This window comes from Hesperophylax consimilis, chromosome 3 (assembly GCF_061612785.1).
Source record: "Hesperophylax consimilis isolate HC1 chromosome 3, BYU_Hcon_1.0, whole genome shotgun sequence".
In the NCBI taxonomy this organism is placed as follows: Eukaryota; Metazoa; Arthropoda; class Insecta; order Trichoptera; family Limnephilidae; genus Hesperophylax; species Hesperophylax consimilis.
The window spans coordinates 25797557-25820215 of record NC_142838.1 but is presented as its reverse complement, the minus strand read 5'-3'; the positions used below and the strand labels follow the sequence as shown (position 1 = coordinate 25820215).

The following is a 22659-nucleotide window of genomic DNA, read 5'->3' as shown; positions in this document are numbered from 1 at the left end:
TTAAAAAAGGCGCGGGGTGTTTATCCTTTCACGAATAGTTCGTGTTGATTATTATTTCTAGTGGGGATTATGGAATCCCGCTTTTCATCCAGTGTTGGCCGTTGGTCATATTTGTATACTCGTGTTTCGGAACTGAAACCGTAAATGGATCGGTCCTAGCTATGGCTAGTAGTTGATGGCTGAGTTTTCCCGCGTCGCGAAGGAACGGATTGCTGTTCCCGAAGTCTGTAAGACAAGCCTGGTCGGCTACCACGTGCTGCAGGCCTGATGCCCCTGCAGGCGTCCATTGAGGGAGTTGCTGTCCCGCTGCCACTAAGAAAACGGATTGCTGTCTTGGCTCCGTTGAAGAGTCTGGTCGACTACCACGTGCTGCAGGCCTGATGCCCCTGCAGGCGTCCATTGAAGGAGATGCGTCCTCCTGCTTCCACTAAGAGAAGGATGTCCTGGCCTCCGTCCCGGGTCCGTTCCCCGCTGCCGAGAGCAAGTTTTCGTTCGCCATTCGTCGTCGTTCTTTCGTTTCACGTTAAGTTAGTTTAGTTTAATTCAAGAGTCCATCGGGTATGTGCCTATATTTATTTCTATGATTACATGTTTATCATCTGTACTCCTTTGTAGTTGCTTTTGATGTTTCAATATATTTTCCATTAAGAACTCACTCTTTTATTTATGATCACTTAACTTACTTGACAGGAAATTATTCCCACAATCTTGAGATGAGATCTCAGCTCTACCGTTTCCTTTTAAACATTGGAATGTACCTACCTAAAATTGCATACGTTACACAACGTTGGGTACACTTCAGCTAGTTTAACATAATTTGCTAATATTATTTCTTAATTTAAATTTTACAACTGCGATTATGTAGTGCTTGCGTTATGTATTTGCCACAACAGTTAATAAAACTGCATTACTTACATTAATTTCGCGTAAAAGTCCACTAAGGGCGTAAATAAACAAATAAATAAATATTTTATAAAACCTCTAAAAATGTCCATCTTGTTTCACGTGTCAAATATTTAAGTCTTCCCCAACAAAACTTCACCGAGATTTCCTACTGACACCATAAATACTCGTACATCCTAAGTTCCTACCACTCATCGTGCAGGTGAGTTTACTGGACCAATTATCTGCATTTGCTTACAATTGTTGGTTTCTCTAGGGCTCCAAGCTACATCGCCCTAGTATGAAACGCTTTCAGAATCGAAAAGTTTGCGTTGATTGAAATAATGGTTTAATTTTTAATATATTAACCTTAATTCAATGTTGAATAACCAGATACTTCCATCATTCTTCTTCCCTTCTCCCCCCTTCCCACCTATCTCTGGTTATTTGCAATTCTGTTTTTTAATGGTCCGTTGTAAATACATAACAAAAGTATTAAAAAGCGTTTGTCATAATATGGTAATAACGATTCAAATACTTACCACATCACAATTATAATAGTAACTTTAGACAATGTCATTGGTCATTGGTCAACGAACAGTCATAAAGCTTGCGGTTTGTTATTCGTGAACGCACAATCGAATGCCTCATATCGCATGCCCATAACTCATAACTACTTCCACAAATTCTTGCAAATAAACCAGTGATATTTGAACTACACTTCAAGGAACCGAAATACAGGAATTTCAGCACAATTTCACACTTTTGATAAGGATAATCGTTGCAAAATAATTGCTGGAATTTCGTTCTATTGTTCTGGTATCTTGACACGAGGCAGTGCAGACATGCCAGCGAGGTAAGCTTGGTTAATGGCTTTGGGAGAGAATGGCATTCTTAGTGAAAAGTGCTTCCTTTACGATTCATTGTTAAGGAAGTGTTACCTAAACATCCGGATATTGTGTTAAAACCTAAGCAATAATTCCGGCGAGAGAAACTGAGAGAATTATTATGAATAGAGAGTTGCTCCGCTAATAAGACGCTCCAAGGGATATTAAGAAATCGTCGAAAGTGTTCGTTTAAATCTAACACTCCGATTTTATTCTGCCTTCGTTGTAATATTTTTGATACACCGTGTTTCTAGAAAAATTAACATTGTTGTTTGTGACTAAATAATTCTTAAGCTTTGTTATGACCATATTTAAACATATTTATTTGCGATATTTACTTGCAGATTGTTCTTAAAGTATTTTGTTTTAACGCTTTTATGTAAATATTTTGTTTGTGTTCCTAAATAGTAAAAAAGATGACCGTATCCACTGAACTTCTCGTCGGGTCGATATAATCTAATGGCTTGGCGGAAAACCTGACTTGCTCCTGAAATCCTGGAATGCCGAGGTAATCGCTACTTTACTAATAGATATTAAGATAAATTATTATTAGTTACACGCGTATTTTCAAAATTTACCTGGTCAGTAGATACACTAGGCGAAATTCTAGCAACACAATAAGCGTATTTTGTAGGAATGAGTAGTAAAGTTTACCAATAATTATTTGCTAATTAGATACTACTGTGCACCAGTGTACATGGGCTAAAAGCGCCCTTTTAATTGGTTAACGGTGTTGGGACAAATATAATCCCGCAGAACACGTAAAATAGTCGCTTTCCATTCTAAACTAATTTATTAAGAATTAATTTTATTTTTATTTTTTATTTTACAATTTAAACGTGCTAAACTGCTTTTGCAGTTTGTCAGCAGGTACATACAGACAACTAACAACAGAATAGAAAAAAAAATATAAAAATAAAGTTGCAGTGTAAGCGTTATACATCAGACAAGTACAATTGAAACAGTCACATCGAAAGAATATCCATATTTAGCATACATAGGTAGGTACAATTTGCTATATATTTTTAAGTTCCATTGTGAATTCCAATTAGCTATACAAGGGCCTCAGTAGGGCATCAGTACATATCATCTGTGTCCAATAGACATTTTCTTAGATTATATTTGACTTTAGTGGTACATAAGGTATTATTTTTGATTAGTTTAGAGTTCTTTCTCCGTACTTATTGGTATATTACGGAACCACTAATCCATCATTTTGAGTGAATCTTGTTTTATGTTTATGATAGACACTTTCCTTATACAAGGAATCCGATGATATAATTTGTTGACTATGATATTATGCAACAATAATCATCTAAATAATTGAAATAATTGATTGGTAGGAGAATTCTTCCACCTTTTGCATAGTGAATCGTTTTTTTAATGTTTTGTAAGAAATCCGTCATTATATAGCGAGAGGTCTTTTTTAAAGTTTAAAATACAAAACTATTTTGCTTTGTTTATACAATTCCTTAAAATTCTTTTTAATTTTACTGTATAATATATTGCAATCTTGTTCCTCCAACAAGCTATGCCAATTAAAATATGAATATTTTGGTCGATTTTGTTTTGAGATAAAATCGAAATATTTTCCTCTTGTTCTGTAGCTTTTTTCCTTGCACTATATTTAAAACTAACTGCGGTTATAAAATGGTCCGCTAAAGTGATATTTTTACATACACATGAGGAAAAAAACATCTTCAAATTGTTAATTGTTAAAAACGGGATTGCAGGCCTTGACGAATTAATTAACACGTTTCCTGATAAACTTTTAGAATATATTATGTAACCCGTGTTCATGACAATCCGAATATATTTATATCAAGGCAAATTTATGTACACTTTGCAAGATTTTCAGGATTCTTTCAGGGGCGCTGCTCCACCTAACTAAAATATTTCATAAATTTTTTTTTTTTTTTAAATGTATTTATTTCCCATTCTAAACGCTGACTACAATCTATTTATTAATAACTAATTTATGAAGAACCTCTTCAAATACTTGGTAATCCGGTTACAAACGGGATTGCAGGCCTTAACGAATGAATTAACAGGTTTCCTGATAAGCTTTTAGTAAATTACGAATATATTATTATCACGATGTCATAATAACCTGAATATATTTATATCAACGAAAATTTACATGCATTTTGTAAGATTCAGGATTCTTTTAGGGGCGCTGCCACACCTACGTGAAAATTTTTCATAAAAAATGTATATATTTCAGAAATGAACTTTTTAAAATGATAAAGTTGTGGTTAATTAACGAAAATTTCGTGTATCTTTGAATTTCTTAATGTATCTGCCTACTTATCTTGTTAATTAGGTATATTGAGATATTTTATAAATTTTATAGACGTAATTTAAATTATCTAATATTACTATGTGATCTGTTCTAATGTTTCCTTAAAACTATAAATGTATTCATCTAAAAATATTTTCTTATACGTCATAGTGGTGATTATATAAATTACATATGGTTACAATATATATATATATTTATAATCGCAATCTCACCAAATAAGAAATTGGTTCTTGTGCTTGGTGAGCGAGTTACACAAATTATAAGAAAAATAGAATAACATTATGCAATTGGTAATTAAAACTTCTGGATTATCTATGTGTGTAGATGTACATGTATTGGATTCTGTTACATACTAAATATTGATAAATTAAGAGAGTAATTAGAAACATCTAAATACAGTAGTGATGAATAAAGACTGATATAAATATAAATAAAGGGAAAAACAATCAATTATTTAGTTCTTATTTCTGAAAAGTATAGCTTCAGTTTTAGTTTCAGTTTGTTGATATCCTTAAATTTCTTTATTATTATTAAGAATGTTTAATTGGTATAACCTACAGACAAGCTGCCATAAGACAACTTTGTGGGACTACCCTAAATTGGTACAAATGTTTTATTTACTAAATGAATAAAAAATAAATAAAAAAACATTATCTTGAAAGTCAAATTTTTAAATCTTATGACTCTAGCTGACTGAAAAACCACGATCCTTCCTTGAGCACCAGTGTTATTTACCTGCTTTATTATGTTATCTTCTGGACCAACTTAGATGAATCATCGGAATTAAAGTCATCTTTTCCAAAAACGACATGTTGATCTGTTATTATCGAGTCGAGGTTTTCCTCTTACCTTTTCGTTCAAAGTTCGATGTCCAAATAATAATTTTGGCGGAGATGTGGGTGAAATGAATATAATTCAACAGATATTATTGGGGCTCGGGCTTATAAGTTAAATTTCCTGATTTTTCATAGAATGTCCTTATGGCTTTGGCGTTTGGTTCCATGATGAAGGTTGAATTTTCAACGATACTCAAATAAATAAAATACAGTAATTGTTATTTATATTAGATTTTTTATTCAACATGAAATATTTTTCATAAAAAATATAAAAAAATAGTATTTATTTAATAATAAATATTTTAAGCAAAAATAGTTAAATTAATGAAATTAGTTTCATAGTGTTATGATGAAGAATGATCTCTAACTAAAACTCTTAATTTTAGCTTTCAGCGTTCCTCGTACAACATTATATCAACCCTTTATCTCCAAAATAAACTCAGAAGCAACAAAAAAAAAACATATTTAAAACAACTTGAAAATTACCTATCAAATATCCCAAATTAGATAACTTCCAAGTTTAAAAAATATGCCAAGAAACTAATTAAAAGAACACATCTATTGGCGATGTAAAATATATTATTATTGAAAAAGTTACTGAAAGTAACAATGTTATGGGGAAGAGTCACATTTGTTGCATGCCAAATCGAATCGACTTGTTGCTTTTGACGTTTGGGCTTGGTTGTCAAAGGGTTAATTTCATGAATTTAAAAACAATTTCTATTACCTAAATCCATTTGTTTCAGCAAAAATTTAAAAAAAACTATAGGATTCCAAAAACATTTTTTTTTTCATTAACACCGAGAGGATGGTGGGTGGCCTTCAATACTGAAAAAATATCAGCAATGTTATCTCCATCACTACTGTCAATTGAAGTAATGAAATGTATGTAACAGGGAACGCTATGACACTACTTTTAAGCATACATATATTTTTTGGTTTAACTGCATTCATTCACTAATCTTTAATTTTCGTTTTTCTTCTTCATTTAATACGAGCAAGAGGGTATTCAGACAATCTATTTCTCCAGAGCCATTGGGACTGTTGCATCCCTACGACTCCCTACTACTAATGCAGTCCGTTTACGTGTGAAAAGGAAAAGTATAGGTAAGTTGGATTCAACTTGGCTATTACGATCTGGTCACTAAACATGGCAAAAGCCACTTTCAGTAAGGTTTCAACTTTAATTGGTGGAATGTTATCCGTGGCGATACTAAAGACCATCGTCCACTTCCAACTAAGGTCAAACTAGTAAAATATTTCATTCACACCTACCTACAAACTCGTACTTTGATTTATAGTGATTTGTTTTTGGGGTATTATGCCGTGTTGCGCTACCTAAATTACACATCTGCCCTGATGATGGACACTGCGATGCTTTCCAAAACGTTGGCTAAAGAAGAAGCTAGCGCAACACGGCATAATACCCCAAAAACAAATCAATGTAATAATTTTGGCCGTGAAAATCTCAAATCATACCTAATCGTACTTTGATACTTAATTCTTATTTTTCCAAAATTCGGTGGTGGTCATAGACGACAAAAACATAACTTTAATTTCATAGCCACATTGATAGTCCGTGCAGTTTGGTCGTAGCTCGATGACAGTGGGCACACCTCCATTGCAATATCTCATTGTTCATCTTTATCTATGGTGGTCATCCTATTTAGACTTACTAATAATTTTATAAAAGCGTTATTTATTATAGCTTGTGACCCTTTTATAAAATAACTTTAATGATGTTAATGGGAGGTATGTTTTACTATCACCAATACTATTTTAAACCAGAGCAAAAGTAACCTCATTATTACAGCTACCAACACTTTAGAAAGATATAAATTAACTTGAATAGCACTTAACAAAAAAGCGGGGTAACGATTTGAGGTTCATAACATCACGATACGAATAAAAACCAAATAAAATTAGTATATTATATTTCTTCTATTAACATATAATGTTAAGTTTTCAAGGTCTCTTCAATAAAAAAAAACAATCCGATGTATTCAGACTGAGTTTTATTTTATGTGGAACAATCACATAATGATTTTAATATTAACGCTAAAAAAGCCCATTTTTATACCAACTTTTATACAAACCTGAAATGAACCTTGCAAATTATCGTGTTTTTTCGCTTTTCCTTAAATTTTCACCTATGAAATTTAGTTGTGAAACTCTGTGTACCTACCATAGTGAATAAAATCGTTACCCATATATTTTTTACATTTATTATCTGCTTTTAAAAAATCACAAGTGTCCGCTGCACCCTCAATCTTCTTTAACTAATAGCTTGCTTGTAGGGCTGCCTTGTGTGGCCTCGGTGGCGCGGGGGGCGAACCTCCGGGGGTGGGGGTGGGAGTGGGGGTGAGCCCCGCTGCTCTACGCCGCACCTGCAGCCTCACGGCCCCCCGTCTGACGTCACGGAACAGTCTTACAGCCTGCGCGTGAGTCAGTCCGTTTGCCGCGACGCCATTGACTGTTATGACTTCATCACCTGTAACAAATGTAAAAAATTAATAAATATTTATTGAAAATGATTATGTTTAGCTCCCTTGCTAATGTAGCGCTTCGACTTCGAATTAAAACATTGAAGATGAAGATTTGGTAGATAGTCCGAACCTCCTAGAATGCCATATGTTGTTGTACCAAACAACCACTGCCAGAGTCGGCACCATGATTTTCCATGCATACCACATGGCAGAACAGATGTATAAGCTCAGCACAGCAAGACACGTGGTATGGTGATGCTAAATAACATATTTCTTCTTCAATATAAACTTTGAAGGTTTCAAAAGACAAGCAAATACAAAGGTGGACAAATTATTTGCTACACGAAATTATTTTTTTTTAATAATTAAGTGTTTTTAATTCATACATAAATTTGTTGCTAACTGTATCAACATTGATTGAAAAATACCTAGAGAAGGAAAGCGATTTACTGCGCTCGAAATCAACGGAAAAATTTGGATCATTTTCCTGGAAAACAGGAGAAAATGTACAAAGGTGTTAAGCTAGTTAGGAGTGCGAAAAACGAAAATTATATATGAAGCGGGAGTTAAGATTTCAGCTAGAATGCATTTAGGGCATACCAAAAATGTGCATGCAGTAACTGACGGAAGTTCTACTAAATATTAAGAGATTTTTTTAAACATTTTGTATTGTAATTTTAAAAAACAAATAAACGTACAATTTCCCACTACTTAAAAATGTTATACAGCTTCAAACCGATGATTATGATTTTGCATATGTTTCCAATTATTTGGCTAACCGCTGTACGTTATAAGTTTCTCTTAATGCCGTCGGTACTTTTTATGTATTGGATTGGATTGTTATTTTTTATGTACTTAAGATTTTAAATTTTCATAAATTAAATTTTATGTCAAAGTAACGCATTACTGTATTTTTGTAACTATTCATGTGTAAACACCTTAAAAAAATAATCCAAAATTAATTTTCTCTGGTGAACAACTTAAAACCTTCATCTGTACTTGTAAATAGAAAATAATAAGAATGTTGAACCGCTTATGTTGAAAATAAAGATCATGATTTTAACAAAGAATGATACCAAATCACAGATACAATCCATTTCGCACTTCAAATCATACCTAAGACTATAGACATTTTCTGCACTTCGCACCTTTGTTTATTCTTTTTCGTTCTCAACTTTGAAGTTTTCCTCTTGATTTCGCAACATGAACCTTTCCACAGGTCGTGAAATCTTCAAATACAATATTACGTAAATTAGTACCAGTTTTCGTTGGTTTATTCTGAGTGAATAGTTTTATTAACTGAATTAGTTATGTACACATGTCCCGGGACCTTTATAGACATTTTCATTACGTAGGTCAACATGAACCTTTCTACAAGTCGTGAAATCTTCAAATACAATATTACGTAAATTAGTACCAGTTTTCGATGGTTTATTCTGAGTGAATAGTTTTATTAACTGAATTAGTTATGTACCCATGTCCCGGGACCTTTAGAGACATTTTCATTACGTAGGTGTGGCATGTCTTGAGTTAACGACCAACATTCAAATAATGGTACTGTATTGTGTTTTGTTAGATTGTGTAAGAAAGGATAGAAGCGGTGTCAGTACAAGCATTGCAATGCCTTACAATGGACACATTTGTAGGAGTTGCAAATTATACGAAATTTATTCACACATATAAATATATTTTATTAATTTATTTAACCACAAATGTCACAATATCACATAGCAAGGGTTCCTAAACTGTTTGAGGTTGGGAACTACTTCTATGGTAATTTTAATTGCGATCGACTTCTTACAAGAATCTTATAACAATTTTTGTTTTTGTTAACCCAAATAGTAACTGCCGAAAACCTTTGTCAAACATACCACAAAAGGGTCCCTTGCTTTGGGATTGACCAATTTAGCGTCGCTATCGACCGTTTAGGAACCCTTGATGTATTGCATTGTAATATCTATATGAGTAACACTGCAAAAAATACATTGACTGTTTAAGGCCCCGTAGTAAGCGTTCAAAGATGGTTTGAAAGGGAGATATGTAAATACAAATGTTAGAGGGAGCCCGCTAATATTAAAATGTGAAAATATTTAATAAAAATCGACTCGTTTGAGATAGAGCAAAAATCTTTAGATAAATGCTTTAGTTGCGTTGAAAGATACACTGTGAATTTTTCCAAGCCTATTTAACCGAACAAAACGTATTTTTAATCATTTTCGGAGCTTACTTAGCATTTTTTTCTATAGAAGGAATAACATATACATAACGTTTCGGCATAACAAATGTATAGATATTATCTTCAATAACAATTTTTTTTTGGAACTTAAAAACTTAAAGATTTAAAGAAAAACTTATTATAAATCGGTAGAATTTGGGAATGCTGGGGCTTAAATACTGTTAATAAACTAATTTTTAGTCACTTTAAGATTAGTACGTAACTACCGATATCTACACAAACCAAGTATATGATATAAATATGAGTTATTGTTATAATTTTGATGTATATCTATATCTGTAGATGCAATAATACATGTATTGAAATAAGTTTTAAAACTGAATAACGTCGGGTCATTGGGTTGTTTCATAGAATTTGAACTTGAAGTTCTGTGAATATCCTATTCAAGTTCTGTTATTATATCATTAGAACTCGAAAACAACTTTGAAATTTGAAGAATTGTTTAAATTCTCCGAAACAACCCTTCCTAACTGTAATGATAATTATGTTTTCAAAACCTAAGAAAAAAGTAGTAATTATTTATTTTGCTATTAAATTTATTCAGGTAGATATCGTATCAAACAGAAAACTTGCATCGTGTTTTATTGGAGGTATACATATAAATAAATACAGATTATAGCCACTTATTAAAATACGATAAATATAAATCCAACTGGATATAACATTAATGGGAGTTTATTGTAGCGAATACAAAATGACTTGACGTTTTACCCACGAAAAGCATTTCTTTCGACTCAAACTAATCTCAGATCAAAATATTCGTGACTTGCAGTACGTATCCTGGTTGTTACAATTATTTGGTATATAGTTTTTTGTAATGGACATTCGAAACTTAAAACAGTTCCCATACAATTTCTAAGCAGTGGCATGACGCAGATAGCATAATAATGCTCAACTTTTGGTATGAAATAAACTGAAAACATTTATACAAATTTAAATGGAAACAAATTTTCTGTTTAGCCCAACGGCCTAGCGCTGTAACATCGTAGATCTCCATCTGATCTAAAAGGCATTTCTTGACTGATGAGGACTTTTATCTTGAAGATAAGGAATCAGGCCCTAAATCTTTGGCTTTAAAATTCAGAACAAAAATTATTTGTTCTGAAAGATTGCGAAAATCGGAAGAAAAAAGTATCTGTACGCCACTGTACTCTAGTGCTTTTAGTACAAATGTTTCTGCTATAAGTTAAACAAATTTAATCACGTTTCACGTTTTCCTGTTGAAATTTATAGTAGGTAATTGATATGTTCAACTAAATTGAAAAATGTATGCACAGCAATAATTGTTATTTATGTTCTTACATATATATTGCGTTCTCAGAAGAAATATAAATAGAGCAATGTGGCACTAATTATATTTAATTATATCATCAAAATAAGTTTGTGCCTTATTAATGTGATTTACGAAAGTATCAAATCATTAGCGTACATAAATATGTATTGTGTTACTTTGAATTGTATGTATACATATATTGGATGCGGAAATCATTTATCTAATTATTGTTATTATACAATAATTTTTTTATTGAATACGATTTTATTTAGGTCATCTACAATCACTCTTATAGAAATGGAAAATATTATAAATTAATTAGAACTAACAAATTAACTGTGTTAGGATTCGTTTTGTTTGTCCTACGTTGAAAATTTTTATAAATAGTTAATTCAAGCCCCACTTAAAAAAATATTGAATTTTTGCAATGGTTTCAATAATGTATCTATATAAATAAAAATGTAAGGACGGGTTGTTAAGGAGAATTTGAACAATTCTTCAAATTTCAAAGTCAATTTTCAAGTTCTGTGAAAGATTTTTCAAGTTGTGTTGTTATTTCAGTTGTGTCAAGCTACTTGCCAATATTGATATAACAACAGAACTTGAACAAGGCTTTCACGGAGCCTGAAAATTAACGTTGAAATTTGATCTATTGTTAAAATTCTCCGAAACAACCCGTCGTAAGAGTTCGTTTGTCAAAACCTTGAATTTCCGAAAGTTCAAAGAATATTATTTTGACGTCACCTGTGACAGGTAAAACATGCTTTTTATGACAAACAGCATCAAATGTTGGAACAATTTGCTTTTTTTTAAACAGCGCCATCTTTTGGACGTAAAAGTAACACACGCTATTGTTTCTCTATCTGCACAGAAAAACTGAGCCACAGCAACGTGTGACGGGTTACAGCCAATTGAATATAAAACTACAACACAGTTTTGTGTTATTTCATTTCAAGTGCGCTAAGTAGTATTCATATCAGCATAGAATACAATATAATAACACAAGAAGTGCCTTGTGGGCGTGTTTCGTGATTCAAACATATACCCAATTTGGGTCTAGATTTCCATACTAAACTATGTTTCACCATACGAAATTCAAAAGGGATGGCGATATGCAATTTCAGGAAAGTGTAAGAGAGACAGACCTTATGCTAAATGGTTTAAGAACCAAAGAGTACTAAGTCAGTGGCAGATTAGTTTCCATTCAAATTTATATGGAAGGCAGTTTTTCATTTTCTTACAGCATCAAAAACAAGGTTTGATTGCTTAATGGACATGCGCAGCATGATTTTAACTTGTGTTTTCAGTGAGAATTTTTCTCAGAAAAGGTTTGAATTTTTACTGGACAAGATTTTTAGTTATTTTATTGAAATATGAGAAACATCAAATATGTATCTCAGGAATAAGCAAGGCTCTAGAATGTATTGTGAAAATAAAAATAAACCGATCTAAAAAACCTCGTCTTTGAAAAATCTTACCAATTAAATGCAATTCTGTTCTTTGGAAAACTATTAAAAGCTCTTTAACAATGCCACCCATATTCTAAAATAAACAATCATACAAATACACAATCAACTTCAAACAAATCGTTTCACTGTATACCTGACTAATATCAGATAAGCTATTTGGTATGGATCCGGGTTCAATAATTGCCAATATGAGTGAACGAACGAATACATGCGACCCTAGTATAGTTACATGGACAATTAACCTGAAATGGATCATACTCGAATGTACTGTATAATTGCTAGAATATAAATACGTTGTGCCTAAATAGGTATTCAGATATGTTTGTTTAAAACCGAAATGGAAACCGCAGAATAGCAAGCCCCTATAATCAATCACCAGATTGTGAAATTAATATTATTTCTTAGAACGTTTGCAAGAGAACAATGTTGCTGTTTGTGTACTTCACCTTGAACCCATGTTTTAATTGTTAAATGTAGACGTGAGTTCAATTGACGGAAATGTTTTTGCCACTCAAGTTCTAAGAGCTTTACATCTGGGCCCAGAGGTCAGGGTCTTAAGACCAATGCAAACAATGAAAAGCAATATACAAGAGAAACATAGGTCTCTGATTTGTATAATTTTGCACCATTCTGGGTCAAATTTTTCTTTTTTTTTCTACATTGACGAGATATAATACAGAGATTTAAAAAATATGTTAGGTTAGGCTAAAATATGTTTTAGGTTGTGCGGATGAATTCGTCACACTGGACGTTGATGAAATCATATCTGAAAGCCGCCAATAATCGTCAAAACTAGGTTCATTAAAAATAAGTGGAAAAGGCTCGTGACGATGATGAAAAAGATGTAAGCACCTGAATAGTGAATCATCTGATCAGCATTCAAATTTGGAACGTTGCTTAACGAACGCCAAAGAAGAGTACTGAGGGTGCGAGCTAACATGCTTGCCAGAAGATTCAACAAGTGCAGTCCTCCGGTGAAGAAGCAACTTTTCCAAGCATATTTATTGTATGAGCTTCTACACTAGCGAGCTATGGACGACATACACACAAGGCGTCATGAACACACTCCGAGTACAGTACAACCACGCATACAGAGCCCTATTTGGCCTCCCCTGGCGATGCAGCGCCTCGCAGATGTTCACCGAAGGAAGGGTGCATGAGTTCGCTGCTTTGATGCACCACAGAATAGCCGGGACGAGTCAGTGCTACCAGAGATCGGGCAACACTCTTGTCCAGGCCGTTGCCCAGTGGTAGAGGCCTCTAAAGCAGAGATGGAGAATTTCAATCAAGCCACCGTGAAGTCCTGATGTGTTCATCAAATCATTCATTTTTTATTTATTTATTTCTACAGGGTTTTCCAATAAGAGGTGTTATTTTGATATTCAAAGAGCTATCGAGAGATGATTTATGATTTTTTATGGCCGGAATTGGATGGTATTGATCTGGACAGCGTTTAATTTCAACAAGACGGCGCTACGTGCCAACAACCAACGAAACCATTGATATTTTACGGGAAAATTTTCCGGACCGTGTTATCTCTCAAAGAGGTGATCACATTTGGCCACCGAGATCTTGTGATTTAACACCTTGCAACTTCTTCCTTTGGGGCCACGTGAAAGAGAAGGTCTACGCGAACAGCCCAGCGTTGATTCATGACCTCAAAGATGGAATTCGTGAGGCTATCGAGGACATAAGACAGCCACTTTGCGATTTGGTTATGGAAAATTTCATGAAAAGGATATGGTCCTGTAGGCTTGGTCGTGGTGGTCATTTGACTGATACAATTTTTCACTATTAACGGCATACCTTTATGAAATAAAAATTCGATCATTTATATTAAATAATGGCATTTTTCTTTGAATATCAAAATAACACCTCTTATTGGAAAACCCTGTATATTGATTTTTTATGTATTAACTTAAATTTAAACTTTTATGGCAGGCAGACATTGCACACACCGCTCTGTCCAGCTGAAATAAACATTTTTTTATTATTATTCTAGCTTATTTAGTAACATGCCATATTTTAGTAACCAGATTTGAAGACGCTGATAATTTCTTACTTTATTTCTCACCGTTTGATAGTGGTACTGTCTTCGAGAAGTGGGTGGGTAAACATAAATAATCAAAGTTGTCAACAAAAAAACATTTAAATCAGTTGAACCTTTTTGTAAATGCAGATTAAACGTGATTTGTACACACATTTTCATTGATAAGTTAGACCTACGACCTACCATAAGTTGTTTATGTGACGCATGATTATTTTGAAATTTATTCATCATCCCACTTACTTAGAGATCTGGGGAACCTAAGATTATTTGATCTTACGAGGTACCTTAATAGAGGAACTACCAAGAAGTTAGGGCCTAAACTAACGCCTCAGGTGCATCTTTATTAGAATGATGGATTCGTAAGGTGTCGTGAATTGCCGTGTGTGGGCTTATTTAAATGAGGCGTACTTAATTTCATATAATTCATAATATTTTATACTACAAATCTGGACCGGAAAGTAATTGAACAAATTATAATCAATGGTGTGTATAGTGTATATTACATAGATATAAAATAATATACAAGATTGGCGTGAGAATAATTATTGGAAAACACAAATATTGAAGTTGGATCAATTCAATATGCCCCTTTTTAATGTTTTCAGGTTTAATTTATATAAAAAATTAGTAAAATAATTTAAATAAAAAAGCATTTTGTCAAAAGATTTTCATTATAAATACCTATAAAGACATAACTCCCTGCCATGCCGGGACATTGCTCTGACCATTGATCTAATTCAACCGTGTCAACTTCCTTCTTGTATCATAAACACTATCTTTATTTTTCCGGATTGTAAGAATCTACCCGAATTAAATTGAAATCGTGTTAAATCTTCAAATTGTCATATTTAATCACTCAAGATAATATCAACCACTTTCAAATAATGAAAATTGTAAAAAACAGAAGAGAGCCGAACTTGTTTATAAATAACTCGTTTTTTTTCTTTAAATTGAATGATAATAAATACAATTAAATACAAAAAACTTAAAATCGAAATCTCTCAATCACCGTGGCATACTAAACTGGTTTTGGCTTTCTTTGACTATCTCAAACTTTTTTGTACATAACCAGATTATTCATATAATTTTCTACTAGAAAACACTGTTTTTATTTCGAATTGACGCTAAATAGCTGCGCAAAATTTTGAAATACGCTATATATATTTGTGTGTTGTATGTAACAATAAAAATAATTTTGTAGTTCTTTATCAGATGGCCAAATTTTTCTAAATTATGTTGAATGGTAAAAGAAAATAGCAATATCTTGGCCCCGCCTGTCCTAAAGTACCATTATCGACAAAATATAAAATAATCCCGGAGATGATTGGTTATTGATAGATGACGTGGTAGAGAAATCGCACCTCATGGCTTCAAAACCTAGTTTGAGTGCATATCCTCCGTGCAGTTGTTTCTGGATGCAGCCACCAGGGTCAAGATTACCCCGACTATAGACAACCTCTGCTAAGATAACTAATCTAGTGTTCTCTATAACATTGTCTGTACTCGATATAACGATCTGCCAACCAATTTAGAGTGGAAATAATAGCTCTTTCGGCAGCAGCCTGCCAATGATCATAGTATTATGTTTCCAAAGTAAACACGACCTGTAATCAAGACCGGAATAATCACTTCACGTGGAAGAGGGAGCATACAAAAACCAAAATCGTTGTTACATAAGTGTTTGGCGTCTGTTGTTACCGCTCTATGTTAATTGTTCGAATCACTGAACATAAAAACACAGTCACGACTCAGAAAGGAGCTGAAAAAAGTATCTACAGATCAAATATCCAAGGTCAGACTTCTTGATGGACCGATGGCACAGGTGGCAGTCTAGATATTACTAACTTTTAGTACGTGTAAAATAAACATGGAACGAAGCACTTAAGAGGAAGCTACAAGCCAAAAATGTGTATATTCTTGGTATACCTTACATCGTAGGTAATAGGCATGAAAATCGCTTGATAACGGAGTCTAGAAACGTTCGATTTCAAGCAAAAAACTGGTTTTTACTTATTTTGTAAATAATTTTATAAGAAAGCAAAAAAGTTAATCAAATGTAACTGTCACAGATAATCTAAGCTATAAAACTGTATTTTTTAAAAGTTGTTTCCATTAAGCGTTCATACATTTCTATTGAAAAAATATTGTAGTAGTAATTTTTTTTGTATTTTACTCAAGCGAAGTGATAGGAAAACCTTCAATTTAACTAAAGCATATTTTTTGGTTTTCATAATGTACACCAATTCGTTATAAAGATTAATCAAAATAGTGATTTGGCACTAAGCTTCGCCTTAAGTAATTATTAGAATCACTGCAGAATACTTTCGCGGAACGCAAATATCTACGCTATGATTAAACCCCTTAATGCTCATATTAAAAAATATAATAATATGTAATATTTGTCCTATATAAACAAAGCTGTACATAAACAAATAAATTAATTTGGTATTTTTATACGACTTTGAGTTGGTTGGACACTGAAAAAAATACAATTGATAAAAAAACGTGAAATTAAAGAGCCTTTTCGTGGAATGCAATCATATGGCGGTTATAACACTGAATTGAAACGCTCGAAATGAACTTATTTATCTGCTCTATGTCAATTTATAAATCGAGCAACGTATAACTAATCGATATCAAGTGTGTAGTGAAAGGAAAGCCAAATAAAAGTATTGTTTTTGGAATCAAACAAGTTTTCTTGAAAACGATCATACAGAACGGGTGTAATAAGTTATTTGATTGCAGCAAACACCAGAGTCATTCGGGTGATCCTGAACCTGAGACAAGGCATTTCAGTAGAAAATTGCAGACACAAGGGCAACCGAGAGATATGTTTCTGACTCATTTATCATCCCATCCAATATTTAATCAGCAGCGTGAGAGCTAGTCCATCAGAACGGTTTAGTAATGTACGCCGAGCGGGGGAGGACAGTAATTTATTAGATGTACCAAGCGAAGCCATCTGGGAGTAGACCTTGAGGCAAGCCAAGAAAGGGTTTCATGGACAATTTGCTGGCCAAACTTGTGGACTGGGATAAATTGATTACTGGGTATCATCATTGGACTCTAGATTTAGCATTTGCCCGTCGAAATTTGATGAGCTAGGTATATACGAGTTTCAGTAATCAGCAACAGCAGCATATTAAATAAAGAATCCCAAAAGGGTTTAGTTTGTGTTCCAAGATGATACATTAAGCTAGCTAGTCGATCCTTAGAGGGTCGAAGCAAGAATGCACTATGTGCATTTCTAAGCGTGCGGTCTTACAATTTGCATTAATCATCTCACTATTGAGGCCACTACACGGAAAACTATAAACCTATTTACATAACGCAGAACGCTTGTCCATTTGTTTTGATTTTCTGTCGAGCCGCATACAATGACACTCATGCTTTGAGATAATGGGGTGACCCACATGGCATTGACCTTGATAATTTTGTTTATTGAATAAGGATTTAATTCAATTTATCTGTAAGCTGTGCGATTAGATTATTCAGATTTCTTCGAACATTGAACCGTGGATTAAATAATCTAAGATTACACGTCATGGTCATGAAATATGTGTTTGACTCTCGCTTAATTATAACATCATCGCTTTTGCTTAAGTGACCTTTTAAAATGGATTCTAAAATGAATATTCAAGCCATCCATCATTCACTTCTGATATGTAGCGATATACATTATTTATATCTTTGCTTTGTATTCGCTTAATCCACACATATTTACAAGTTCACATGATCCTTTGGTGAGTTTGGCTACTACTACAAACAATTTTCAGATTTACAACAGGGCGCTTATACGATTATTTGTTCATCTCACCGATAACATGTTTATTTCTTTTCAATTTTTAAAACGTTGAACTTTTTTGCTGATTGATGTACCTACATAAAAAAGAATCAGAAGTAGGTAGGTTTAGGTAGTATGCAAAATCAGAACACTAGAATTTTGAATTCTTAAATGAATTATCTATATCATTATCGTTGCCTACACTGTTAATATTCAATATGTATAAGCCAAGTTGTAATTTCATTTGATTGCAATAATGTCTTCTAAAAAATCGCCATTTTTTGTTGCATTTTGCAATAGATCTATGAAGCACGTACATTATCATAAAAAGACGTCGAATATCGGCATTAATATTAGCCATTATCCTCTCACTAAGATATTTTCTTGACAAGGAGAAATGTTAAAGACCGGTTTGTTTGATTTTGGCGGATTTTTTTTCAAAATATAAGACAATTTATCTTTTTGATGTTACAAAGTAATACGTTGACAGAATGAACAAAACAGGTTTATATTCTCCGGGTAATTGGTTTGATTTTTTTTAAGAATTGAGACTTACGAATGTATTCATCTATTTAACAATTAAAAAGATTATTGATCAGATTTTTTTCTACTTTATTAATAACGTAAAACTTACGAAAACTTTTGCTTGTACATAAATATTGTAAAGTCAACAAATATGTTTTTATGCTATTTTGATTTAGTATCGGTGGATGTTATTATAATGCAACATCTTTATCTGCAAGTGATGATTTTTTAATTTGCGATATCAAGTTGTTTCGAGAAATAGCCCACAGTCGAATTTCTTATCTTATCTTACGAGATTCTCACAATAATTTACCCCGATTTCCACTTGTACTTAAGTCCGATTCCAACATATATAAAGCAGCGTTTACACCAAAGTCTTCCACAAAGTTTTTTACAACATGCGGCAATTTGTTGCCTTTTATACAAAATACAGCAACTTTTTCTGTCTTCCACTTGTGGAGAGACAAATCTTCCACTAAATTTTGGTTTCCCGCGGAGTGTCGGTAACGATCAAAGAATGTTGACAACTACACTTGTAGGAAACTAGAGGAGAACTGTTCCCCCTCCACGCAAACTTACAAACTTCAATAACAAACAGTGAAATGGTTGATTTTGAGATTTTAAACAAATGACCGAGACTTGTGTACGAATCACCAGTAGCCAAAAAAACGTAATGTAACTGCTAGCTTTTCTTGGACAGGTACTGCTATCCTGTAGTTTGTGTCACGTTTCTTGATTTTATATCCGATCATTGAAATCAAATATTCAAAGTCACTACTGGTCATTCTCAGAAAGTTTTTGATACTCCCGTCGCACCTCAGCTCACCACTTAACGGATCGACACTTACTTACTTACTAATTCTTGACACTACTGCCTTTCGCGCCAATTCTTTGGCAACAAATTTTCCATTTGTTGTTCTAAATTTGAGAAGAGCAACTTTTAGTTGACAACTTTTAGGTTTCAACTAAAAGTTGAAAACAATGTTTTGTCAACTTTGGTGTAAACGCGGCTTAAGTTTTGTATTTAAAAAGATTGCCATTAAGTATGAGATGAAACTTCTAGAATTTATATGACAGAAGCCAAACATTGACCCGGCATAATAGTAAGTATTAAATTATGAACCGGTTTGTGATTATAATAATGTTACTTGTAGCTTACAGGCTAACGTTTCTGAAAACACTTTTGGGTTGTGGGTGGCCGCCTACATGTTACACTTGTTTAATTAAGTGACCCGATATAAACTAACCGATCAAATATTTATCGGAAATTGAAATTGTGCATACCCTCATAAAAATATTTATCGATAGTAATAAGTGTATTAATTACTCTAGGGTTTTAGAACAGACCACGTGGTTTACATGGGATTTGATTTTAAATATTATGATAGTTATTGAATAATATTTCTATGATTTCCTAATAATGTTGCATACAAGATTGATATCAACGTCTAAATGTCTCAAATGACTTGTCACCTGTCAGTATCGACACCATCATCATCGATCGTACTGTCAAATGAGATATTAATAATATTAAATTAATTGATACGAGTAGCATCTTCTGTATTTCGGACCAATGGAGGAGTGACCGGAATCAATGCTAAGGAATTAAAAAACACCCAGCGATAATATTTTGTAGCCTCATCCAAGACACACGATCTGAAAGATTGAATGTCCGCCGTTAGATGTGAAATCAACCATTTCTCAAATGCTACCTATTCTTTGATTAATGATTATTAATGGTGTCTTCATTAAGAAGAACTGTTCATTAGAATTAATGGCAGAGGTTTTTAACACGCATTTATTCAAGAAAACCATTTAATTTATTACAAATTTTATAAACGATTGTGTATCTTTTTGCTAAAACCTTTGTGTGTTTAATGCGATCACTTGTTTTTATGTCTCTCTGAAAAGAATTGATGTGTTTTATGTAAGGCGTTTTAAAAAACTGCAGTAATTCGATAAAATCTGCAATAATCGAACAGGATCAAAGAAACAGATACGCACTTGCTATGGATCCGCAGGTAACTGGCTTAAATCCGGTCGTGAGCAAATTAAACTGATATTAAACAATTAACTCACAATGTTTAATTTCAGTTAGTAAGTATTTTTACATGGTGAATTAAAACATTGCCTGAGCACTATATATAACTAACTCTTTTCCAGATATGTAAAAAACAGCAAGCTTTATAAAAATTCAAAGTAATGTTTTATATGTGTAAAAGTGAAAATACGCAATTATCTTTCTTTGTTCTTATATGCATATCCTTGATGGTTTGTTTTCTGTTTTTTTTGCTCTGCTTAGCCTCTCTTTTTATTTTTGTACCGTATTGTATGTAAAACATATATTTTGATATCAAAATACATCCGTAAAATTGTAATTTCTCTGACTTATATATTGTAAATTCCCCCTGTCATGAAATGAGTTTTATAACTCATCCGGATTTCTCTAGCAAGAAACAAAATTGAATATAGGTGAGCGAAAGTCTTGTGTGGTATCACATTAAAAATGGAACCAGAAGAATCAAAATAAATAAAATGAAGAAAAAAACAGGACGATCTCCTGCCCGATAAGCCGAAGGAAGTGGCGTGATCGGATTCGCCAAAAGACGGCTACTCAGACACATCAAAATCAATAATATCAATTTTCGTCTTTGGAGTCAGGGGCACTGACCGTTAACTCTTTCACACCCGCATTATTGTTTCCACACATATAAAATATTTGAAAATTTTTGGCAGTTAATTTTTTTTTTTTTTTTAGAAATTTTTCCATGTTAATTTGGATTAACATTGGGCGTCAGAGGGTATTTTTTAAATAGTAACGTAAAATAAACATAGCACAAAAGTAATACAAATAACTGTTTCATGTCAAAAATTCACATTGACAATGTAGTGATAATCTCTAAGGTACAAACAAATAACATTTTAACTAAAATTCGTTCATAAATAAAGAAATAATCTAAGATGATAAATCTTAAAAAATTCGCCATACTAGTCACTACGAGTGTTAATTTTAATGAACATTGAAATTCATTTACAATATTCTGGGAAATGACTGTGATCAGTGAATTAAACTGATGTTATTATTATAGAACACATCTTAATGCGTTAAAATATTTGTAATTCGAGTATAAAATATTGATATCTCACCTTAAATTAAGTAATCAATGACGGTAGAAATTCGATGAAATCACAATCAGCAGATGTCAAAATATTTATCGTTGTTGTGGCGGGAATAAGGATTTCAACCGAGTGGAAAAAATAGACGCCATAGAAAAGACTACAAACTATCAGAAAACGAAAACGTGGCTTTTCTAAATCGCTACAGATACGGTAAAAAAATTCACAAAGTTCGTGTTAATTTGAATTAACACTGGGGCTGAAAGGGTTAATATTAATAATTATTATTCGTGGCTCTTCGACAGCTTAATTACGCCTTACAGAAATTTATGTATTATAATTTGATAAGTTATGTGAAAATTATAAGTGCCAAATTGAGAAATCAAAAAAAAGACGTGAGCTTGGTTTCGTAAGAAGGTCTTGACAGCGATGTTACGGCAATATATCGCAGTAATCAGATTCATTGGCATATTACGTTGCATAAGTCTTCATGTTTAAAACCATTATTTCCAAAACTATTTTGGTAAACGAAAATAATGAACTGATATCTGTATATAAATTGAGAGGGTATATTTCAAACGTCAGTCAAATCTCAACAACCTCTATCTACTCATACATTTTTTGACATAGATCAGATAATAGACGCAATGGGGGTGAACACGCTCCGCCGCTTCCAGGGGAGTTTTTTTAAAATATGAATACCGTACAAGAGTACCAAATCCTCTCAACCGTCCGGAGCCTATGACTATGACATCCCCGTTGTGGGGCTTAAGGTAATGGGGAGGGAAGAGGAAGGTGGGAAAGTTCCTGGC

The 22659-nt window shown here is 33.1% G+C and overlaps 2 protein-coding genes across 6 annotated transcripts in view; one reads left to right on the top strand and one right to left on the bottom strand.

The window, feature by feature from the left end:
* LOC149425165 (uncharacterized) overlaps positions 1-22659 on the top strand; it is a 753180-nt gene that overhangs the window by 242159 nt on the left and 488362 nt on the right. The window lies entirely within an intron of this gene.
* The window catches only part of LOC149425167 (uncharacterized), a 50361-nt gene continuing 32845 nt past the window's right edge, over positions 5144-22659 (bottom strand). For all 5 annotated transcript variants that reach the window (XM_089650996.1, XM_089650994.1, XM_089650995.1 and 2 more), the window contains exon 5: positions 5144-7398. In XM_089650996.1, the coding sequence (XP_089507122.1) occupies positions 7187-7398 (212 nt within the window). In that variant the 3' untranslated portion in view covers positions 5144-7186. The remainder of the gene's footprint in view (positions 7399-22659) is intronic.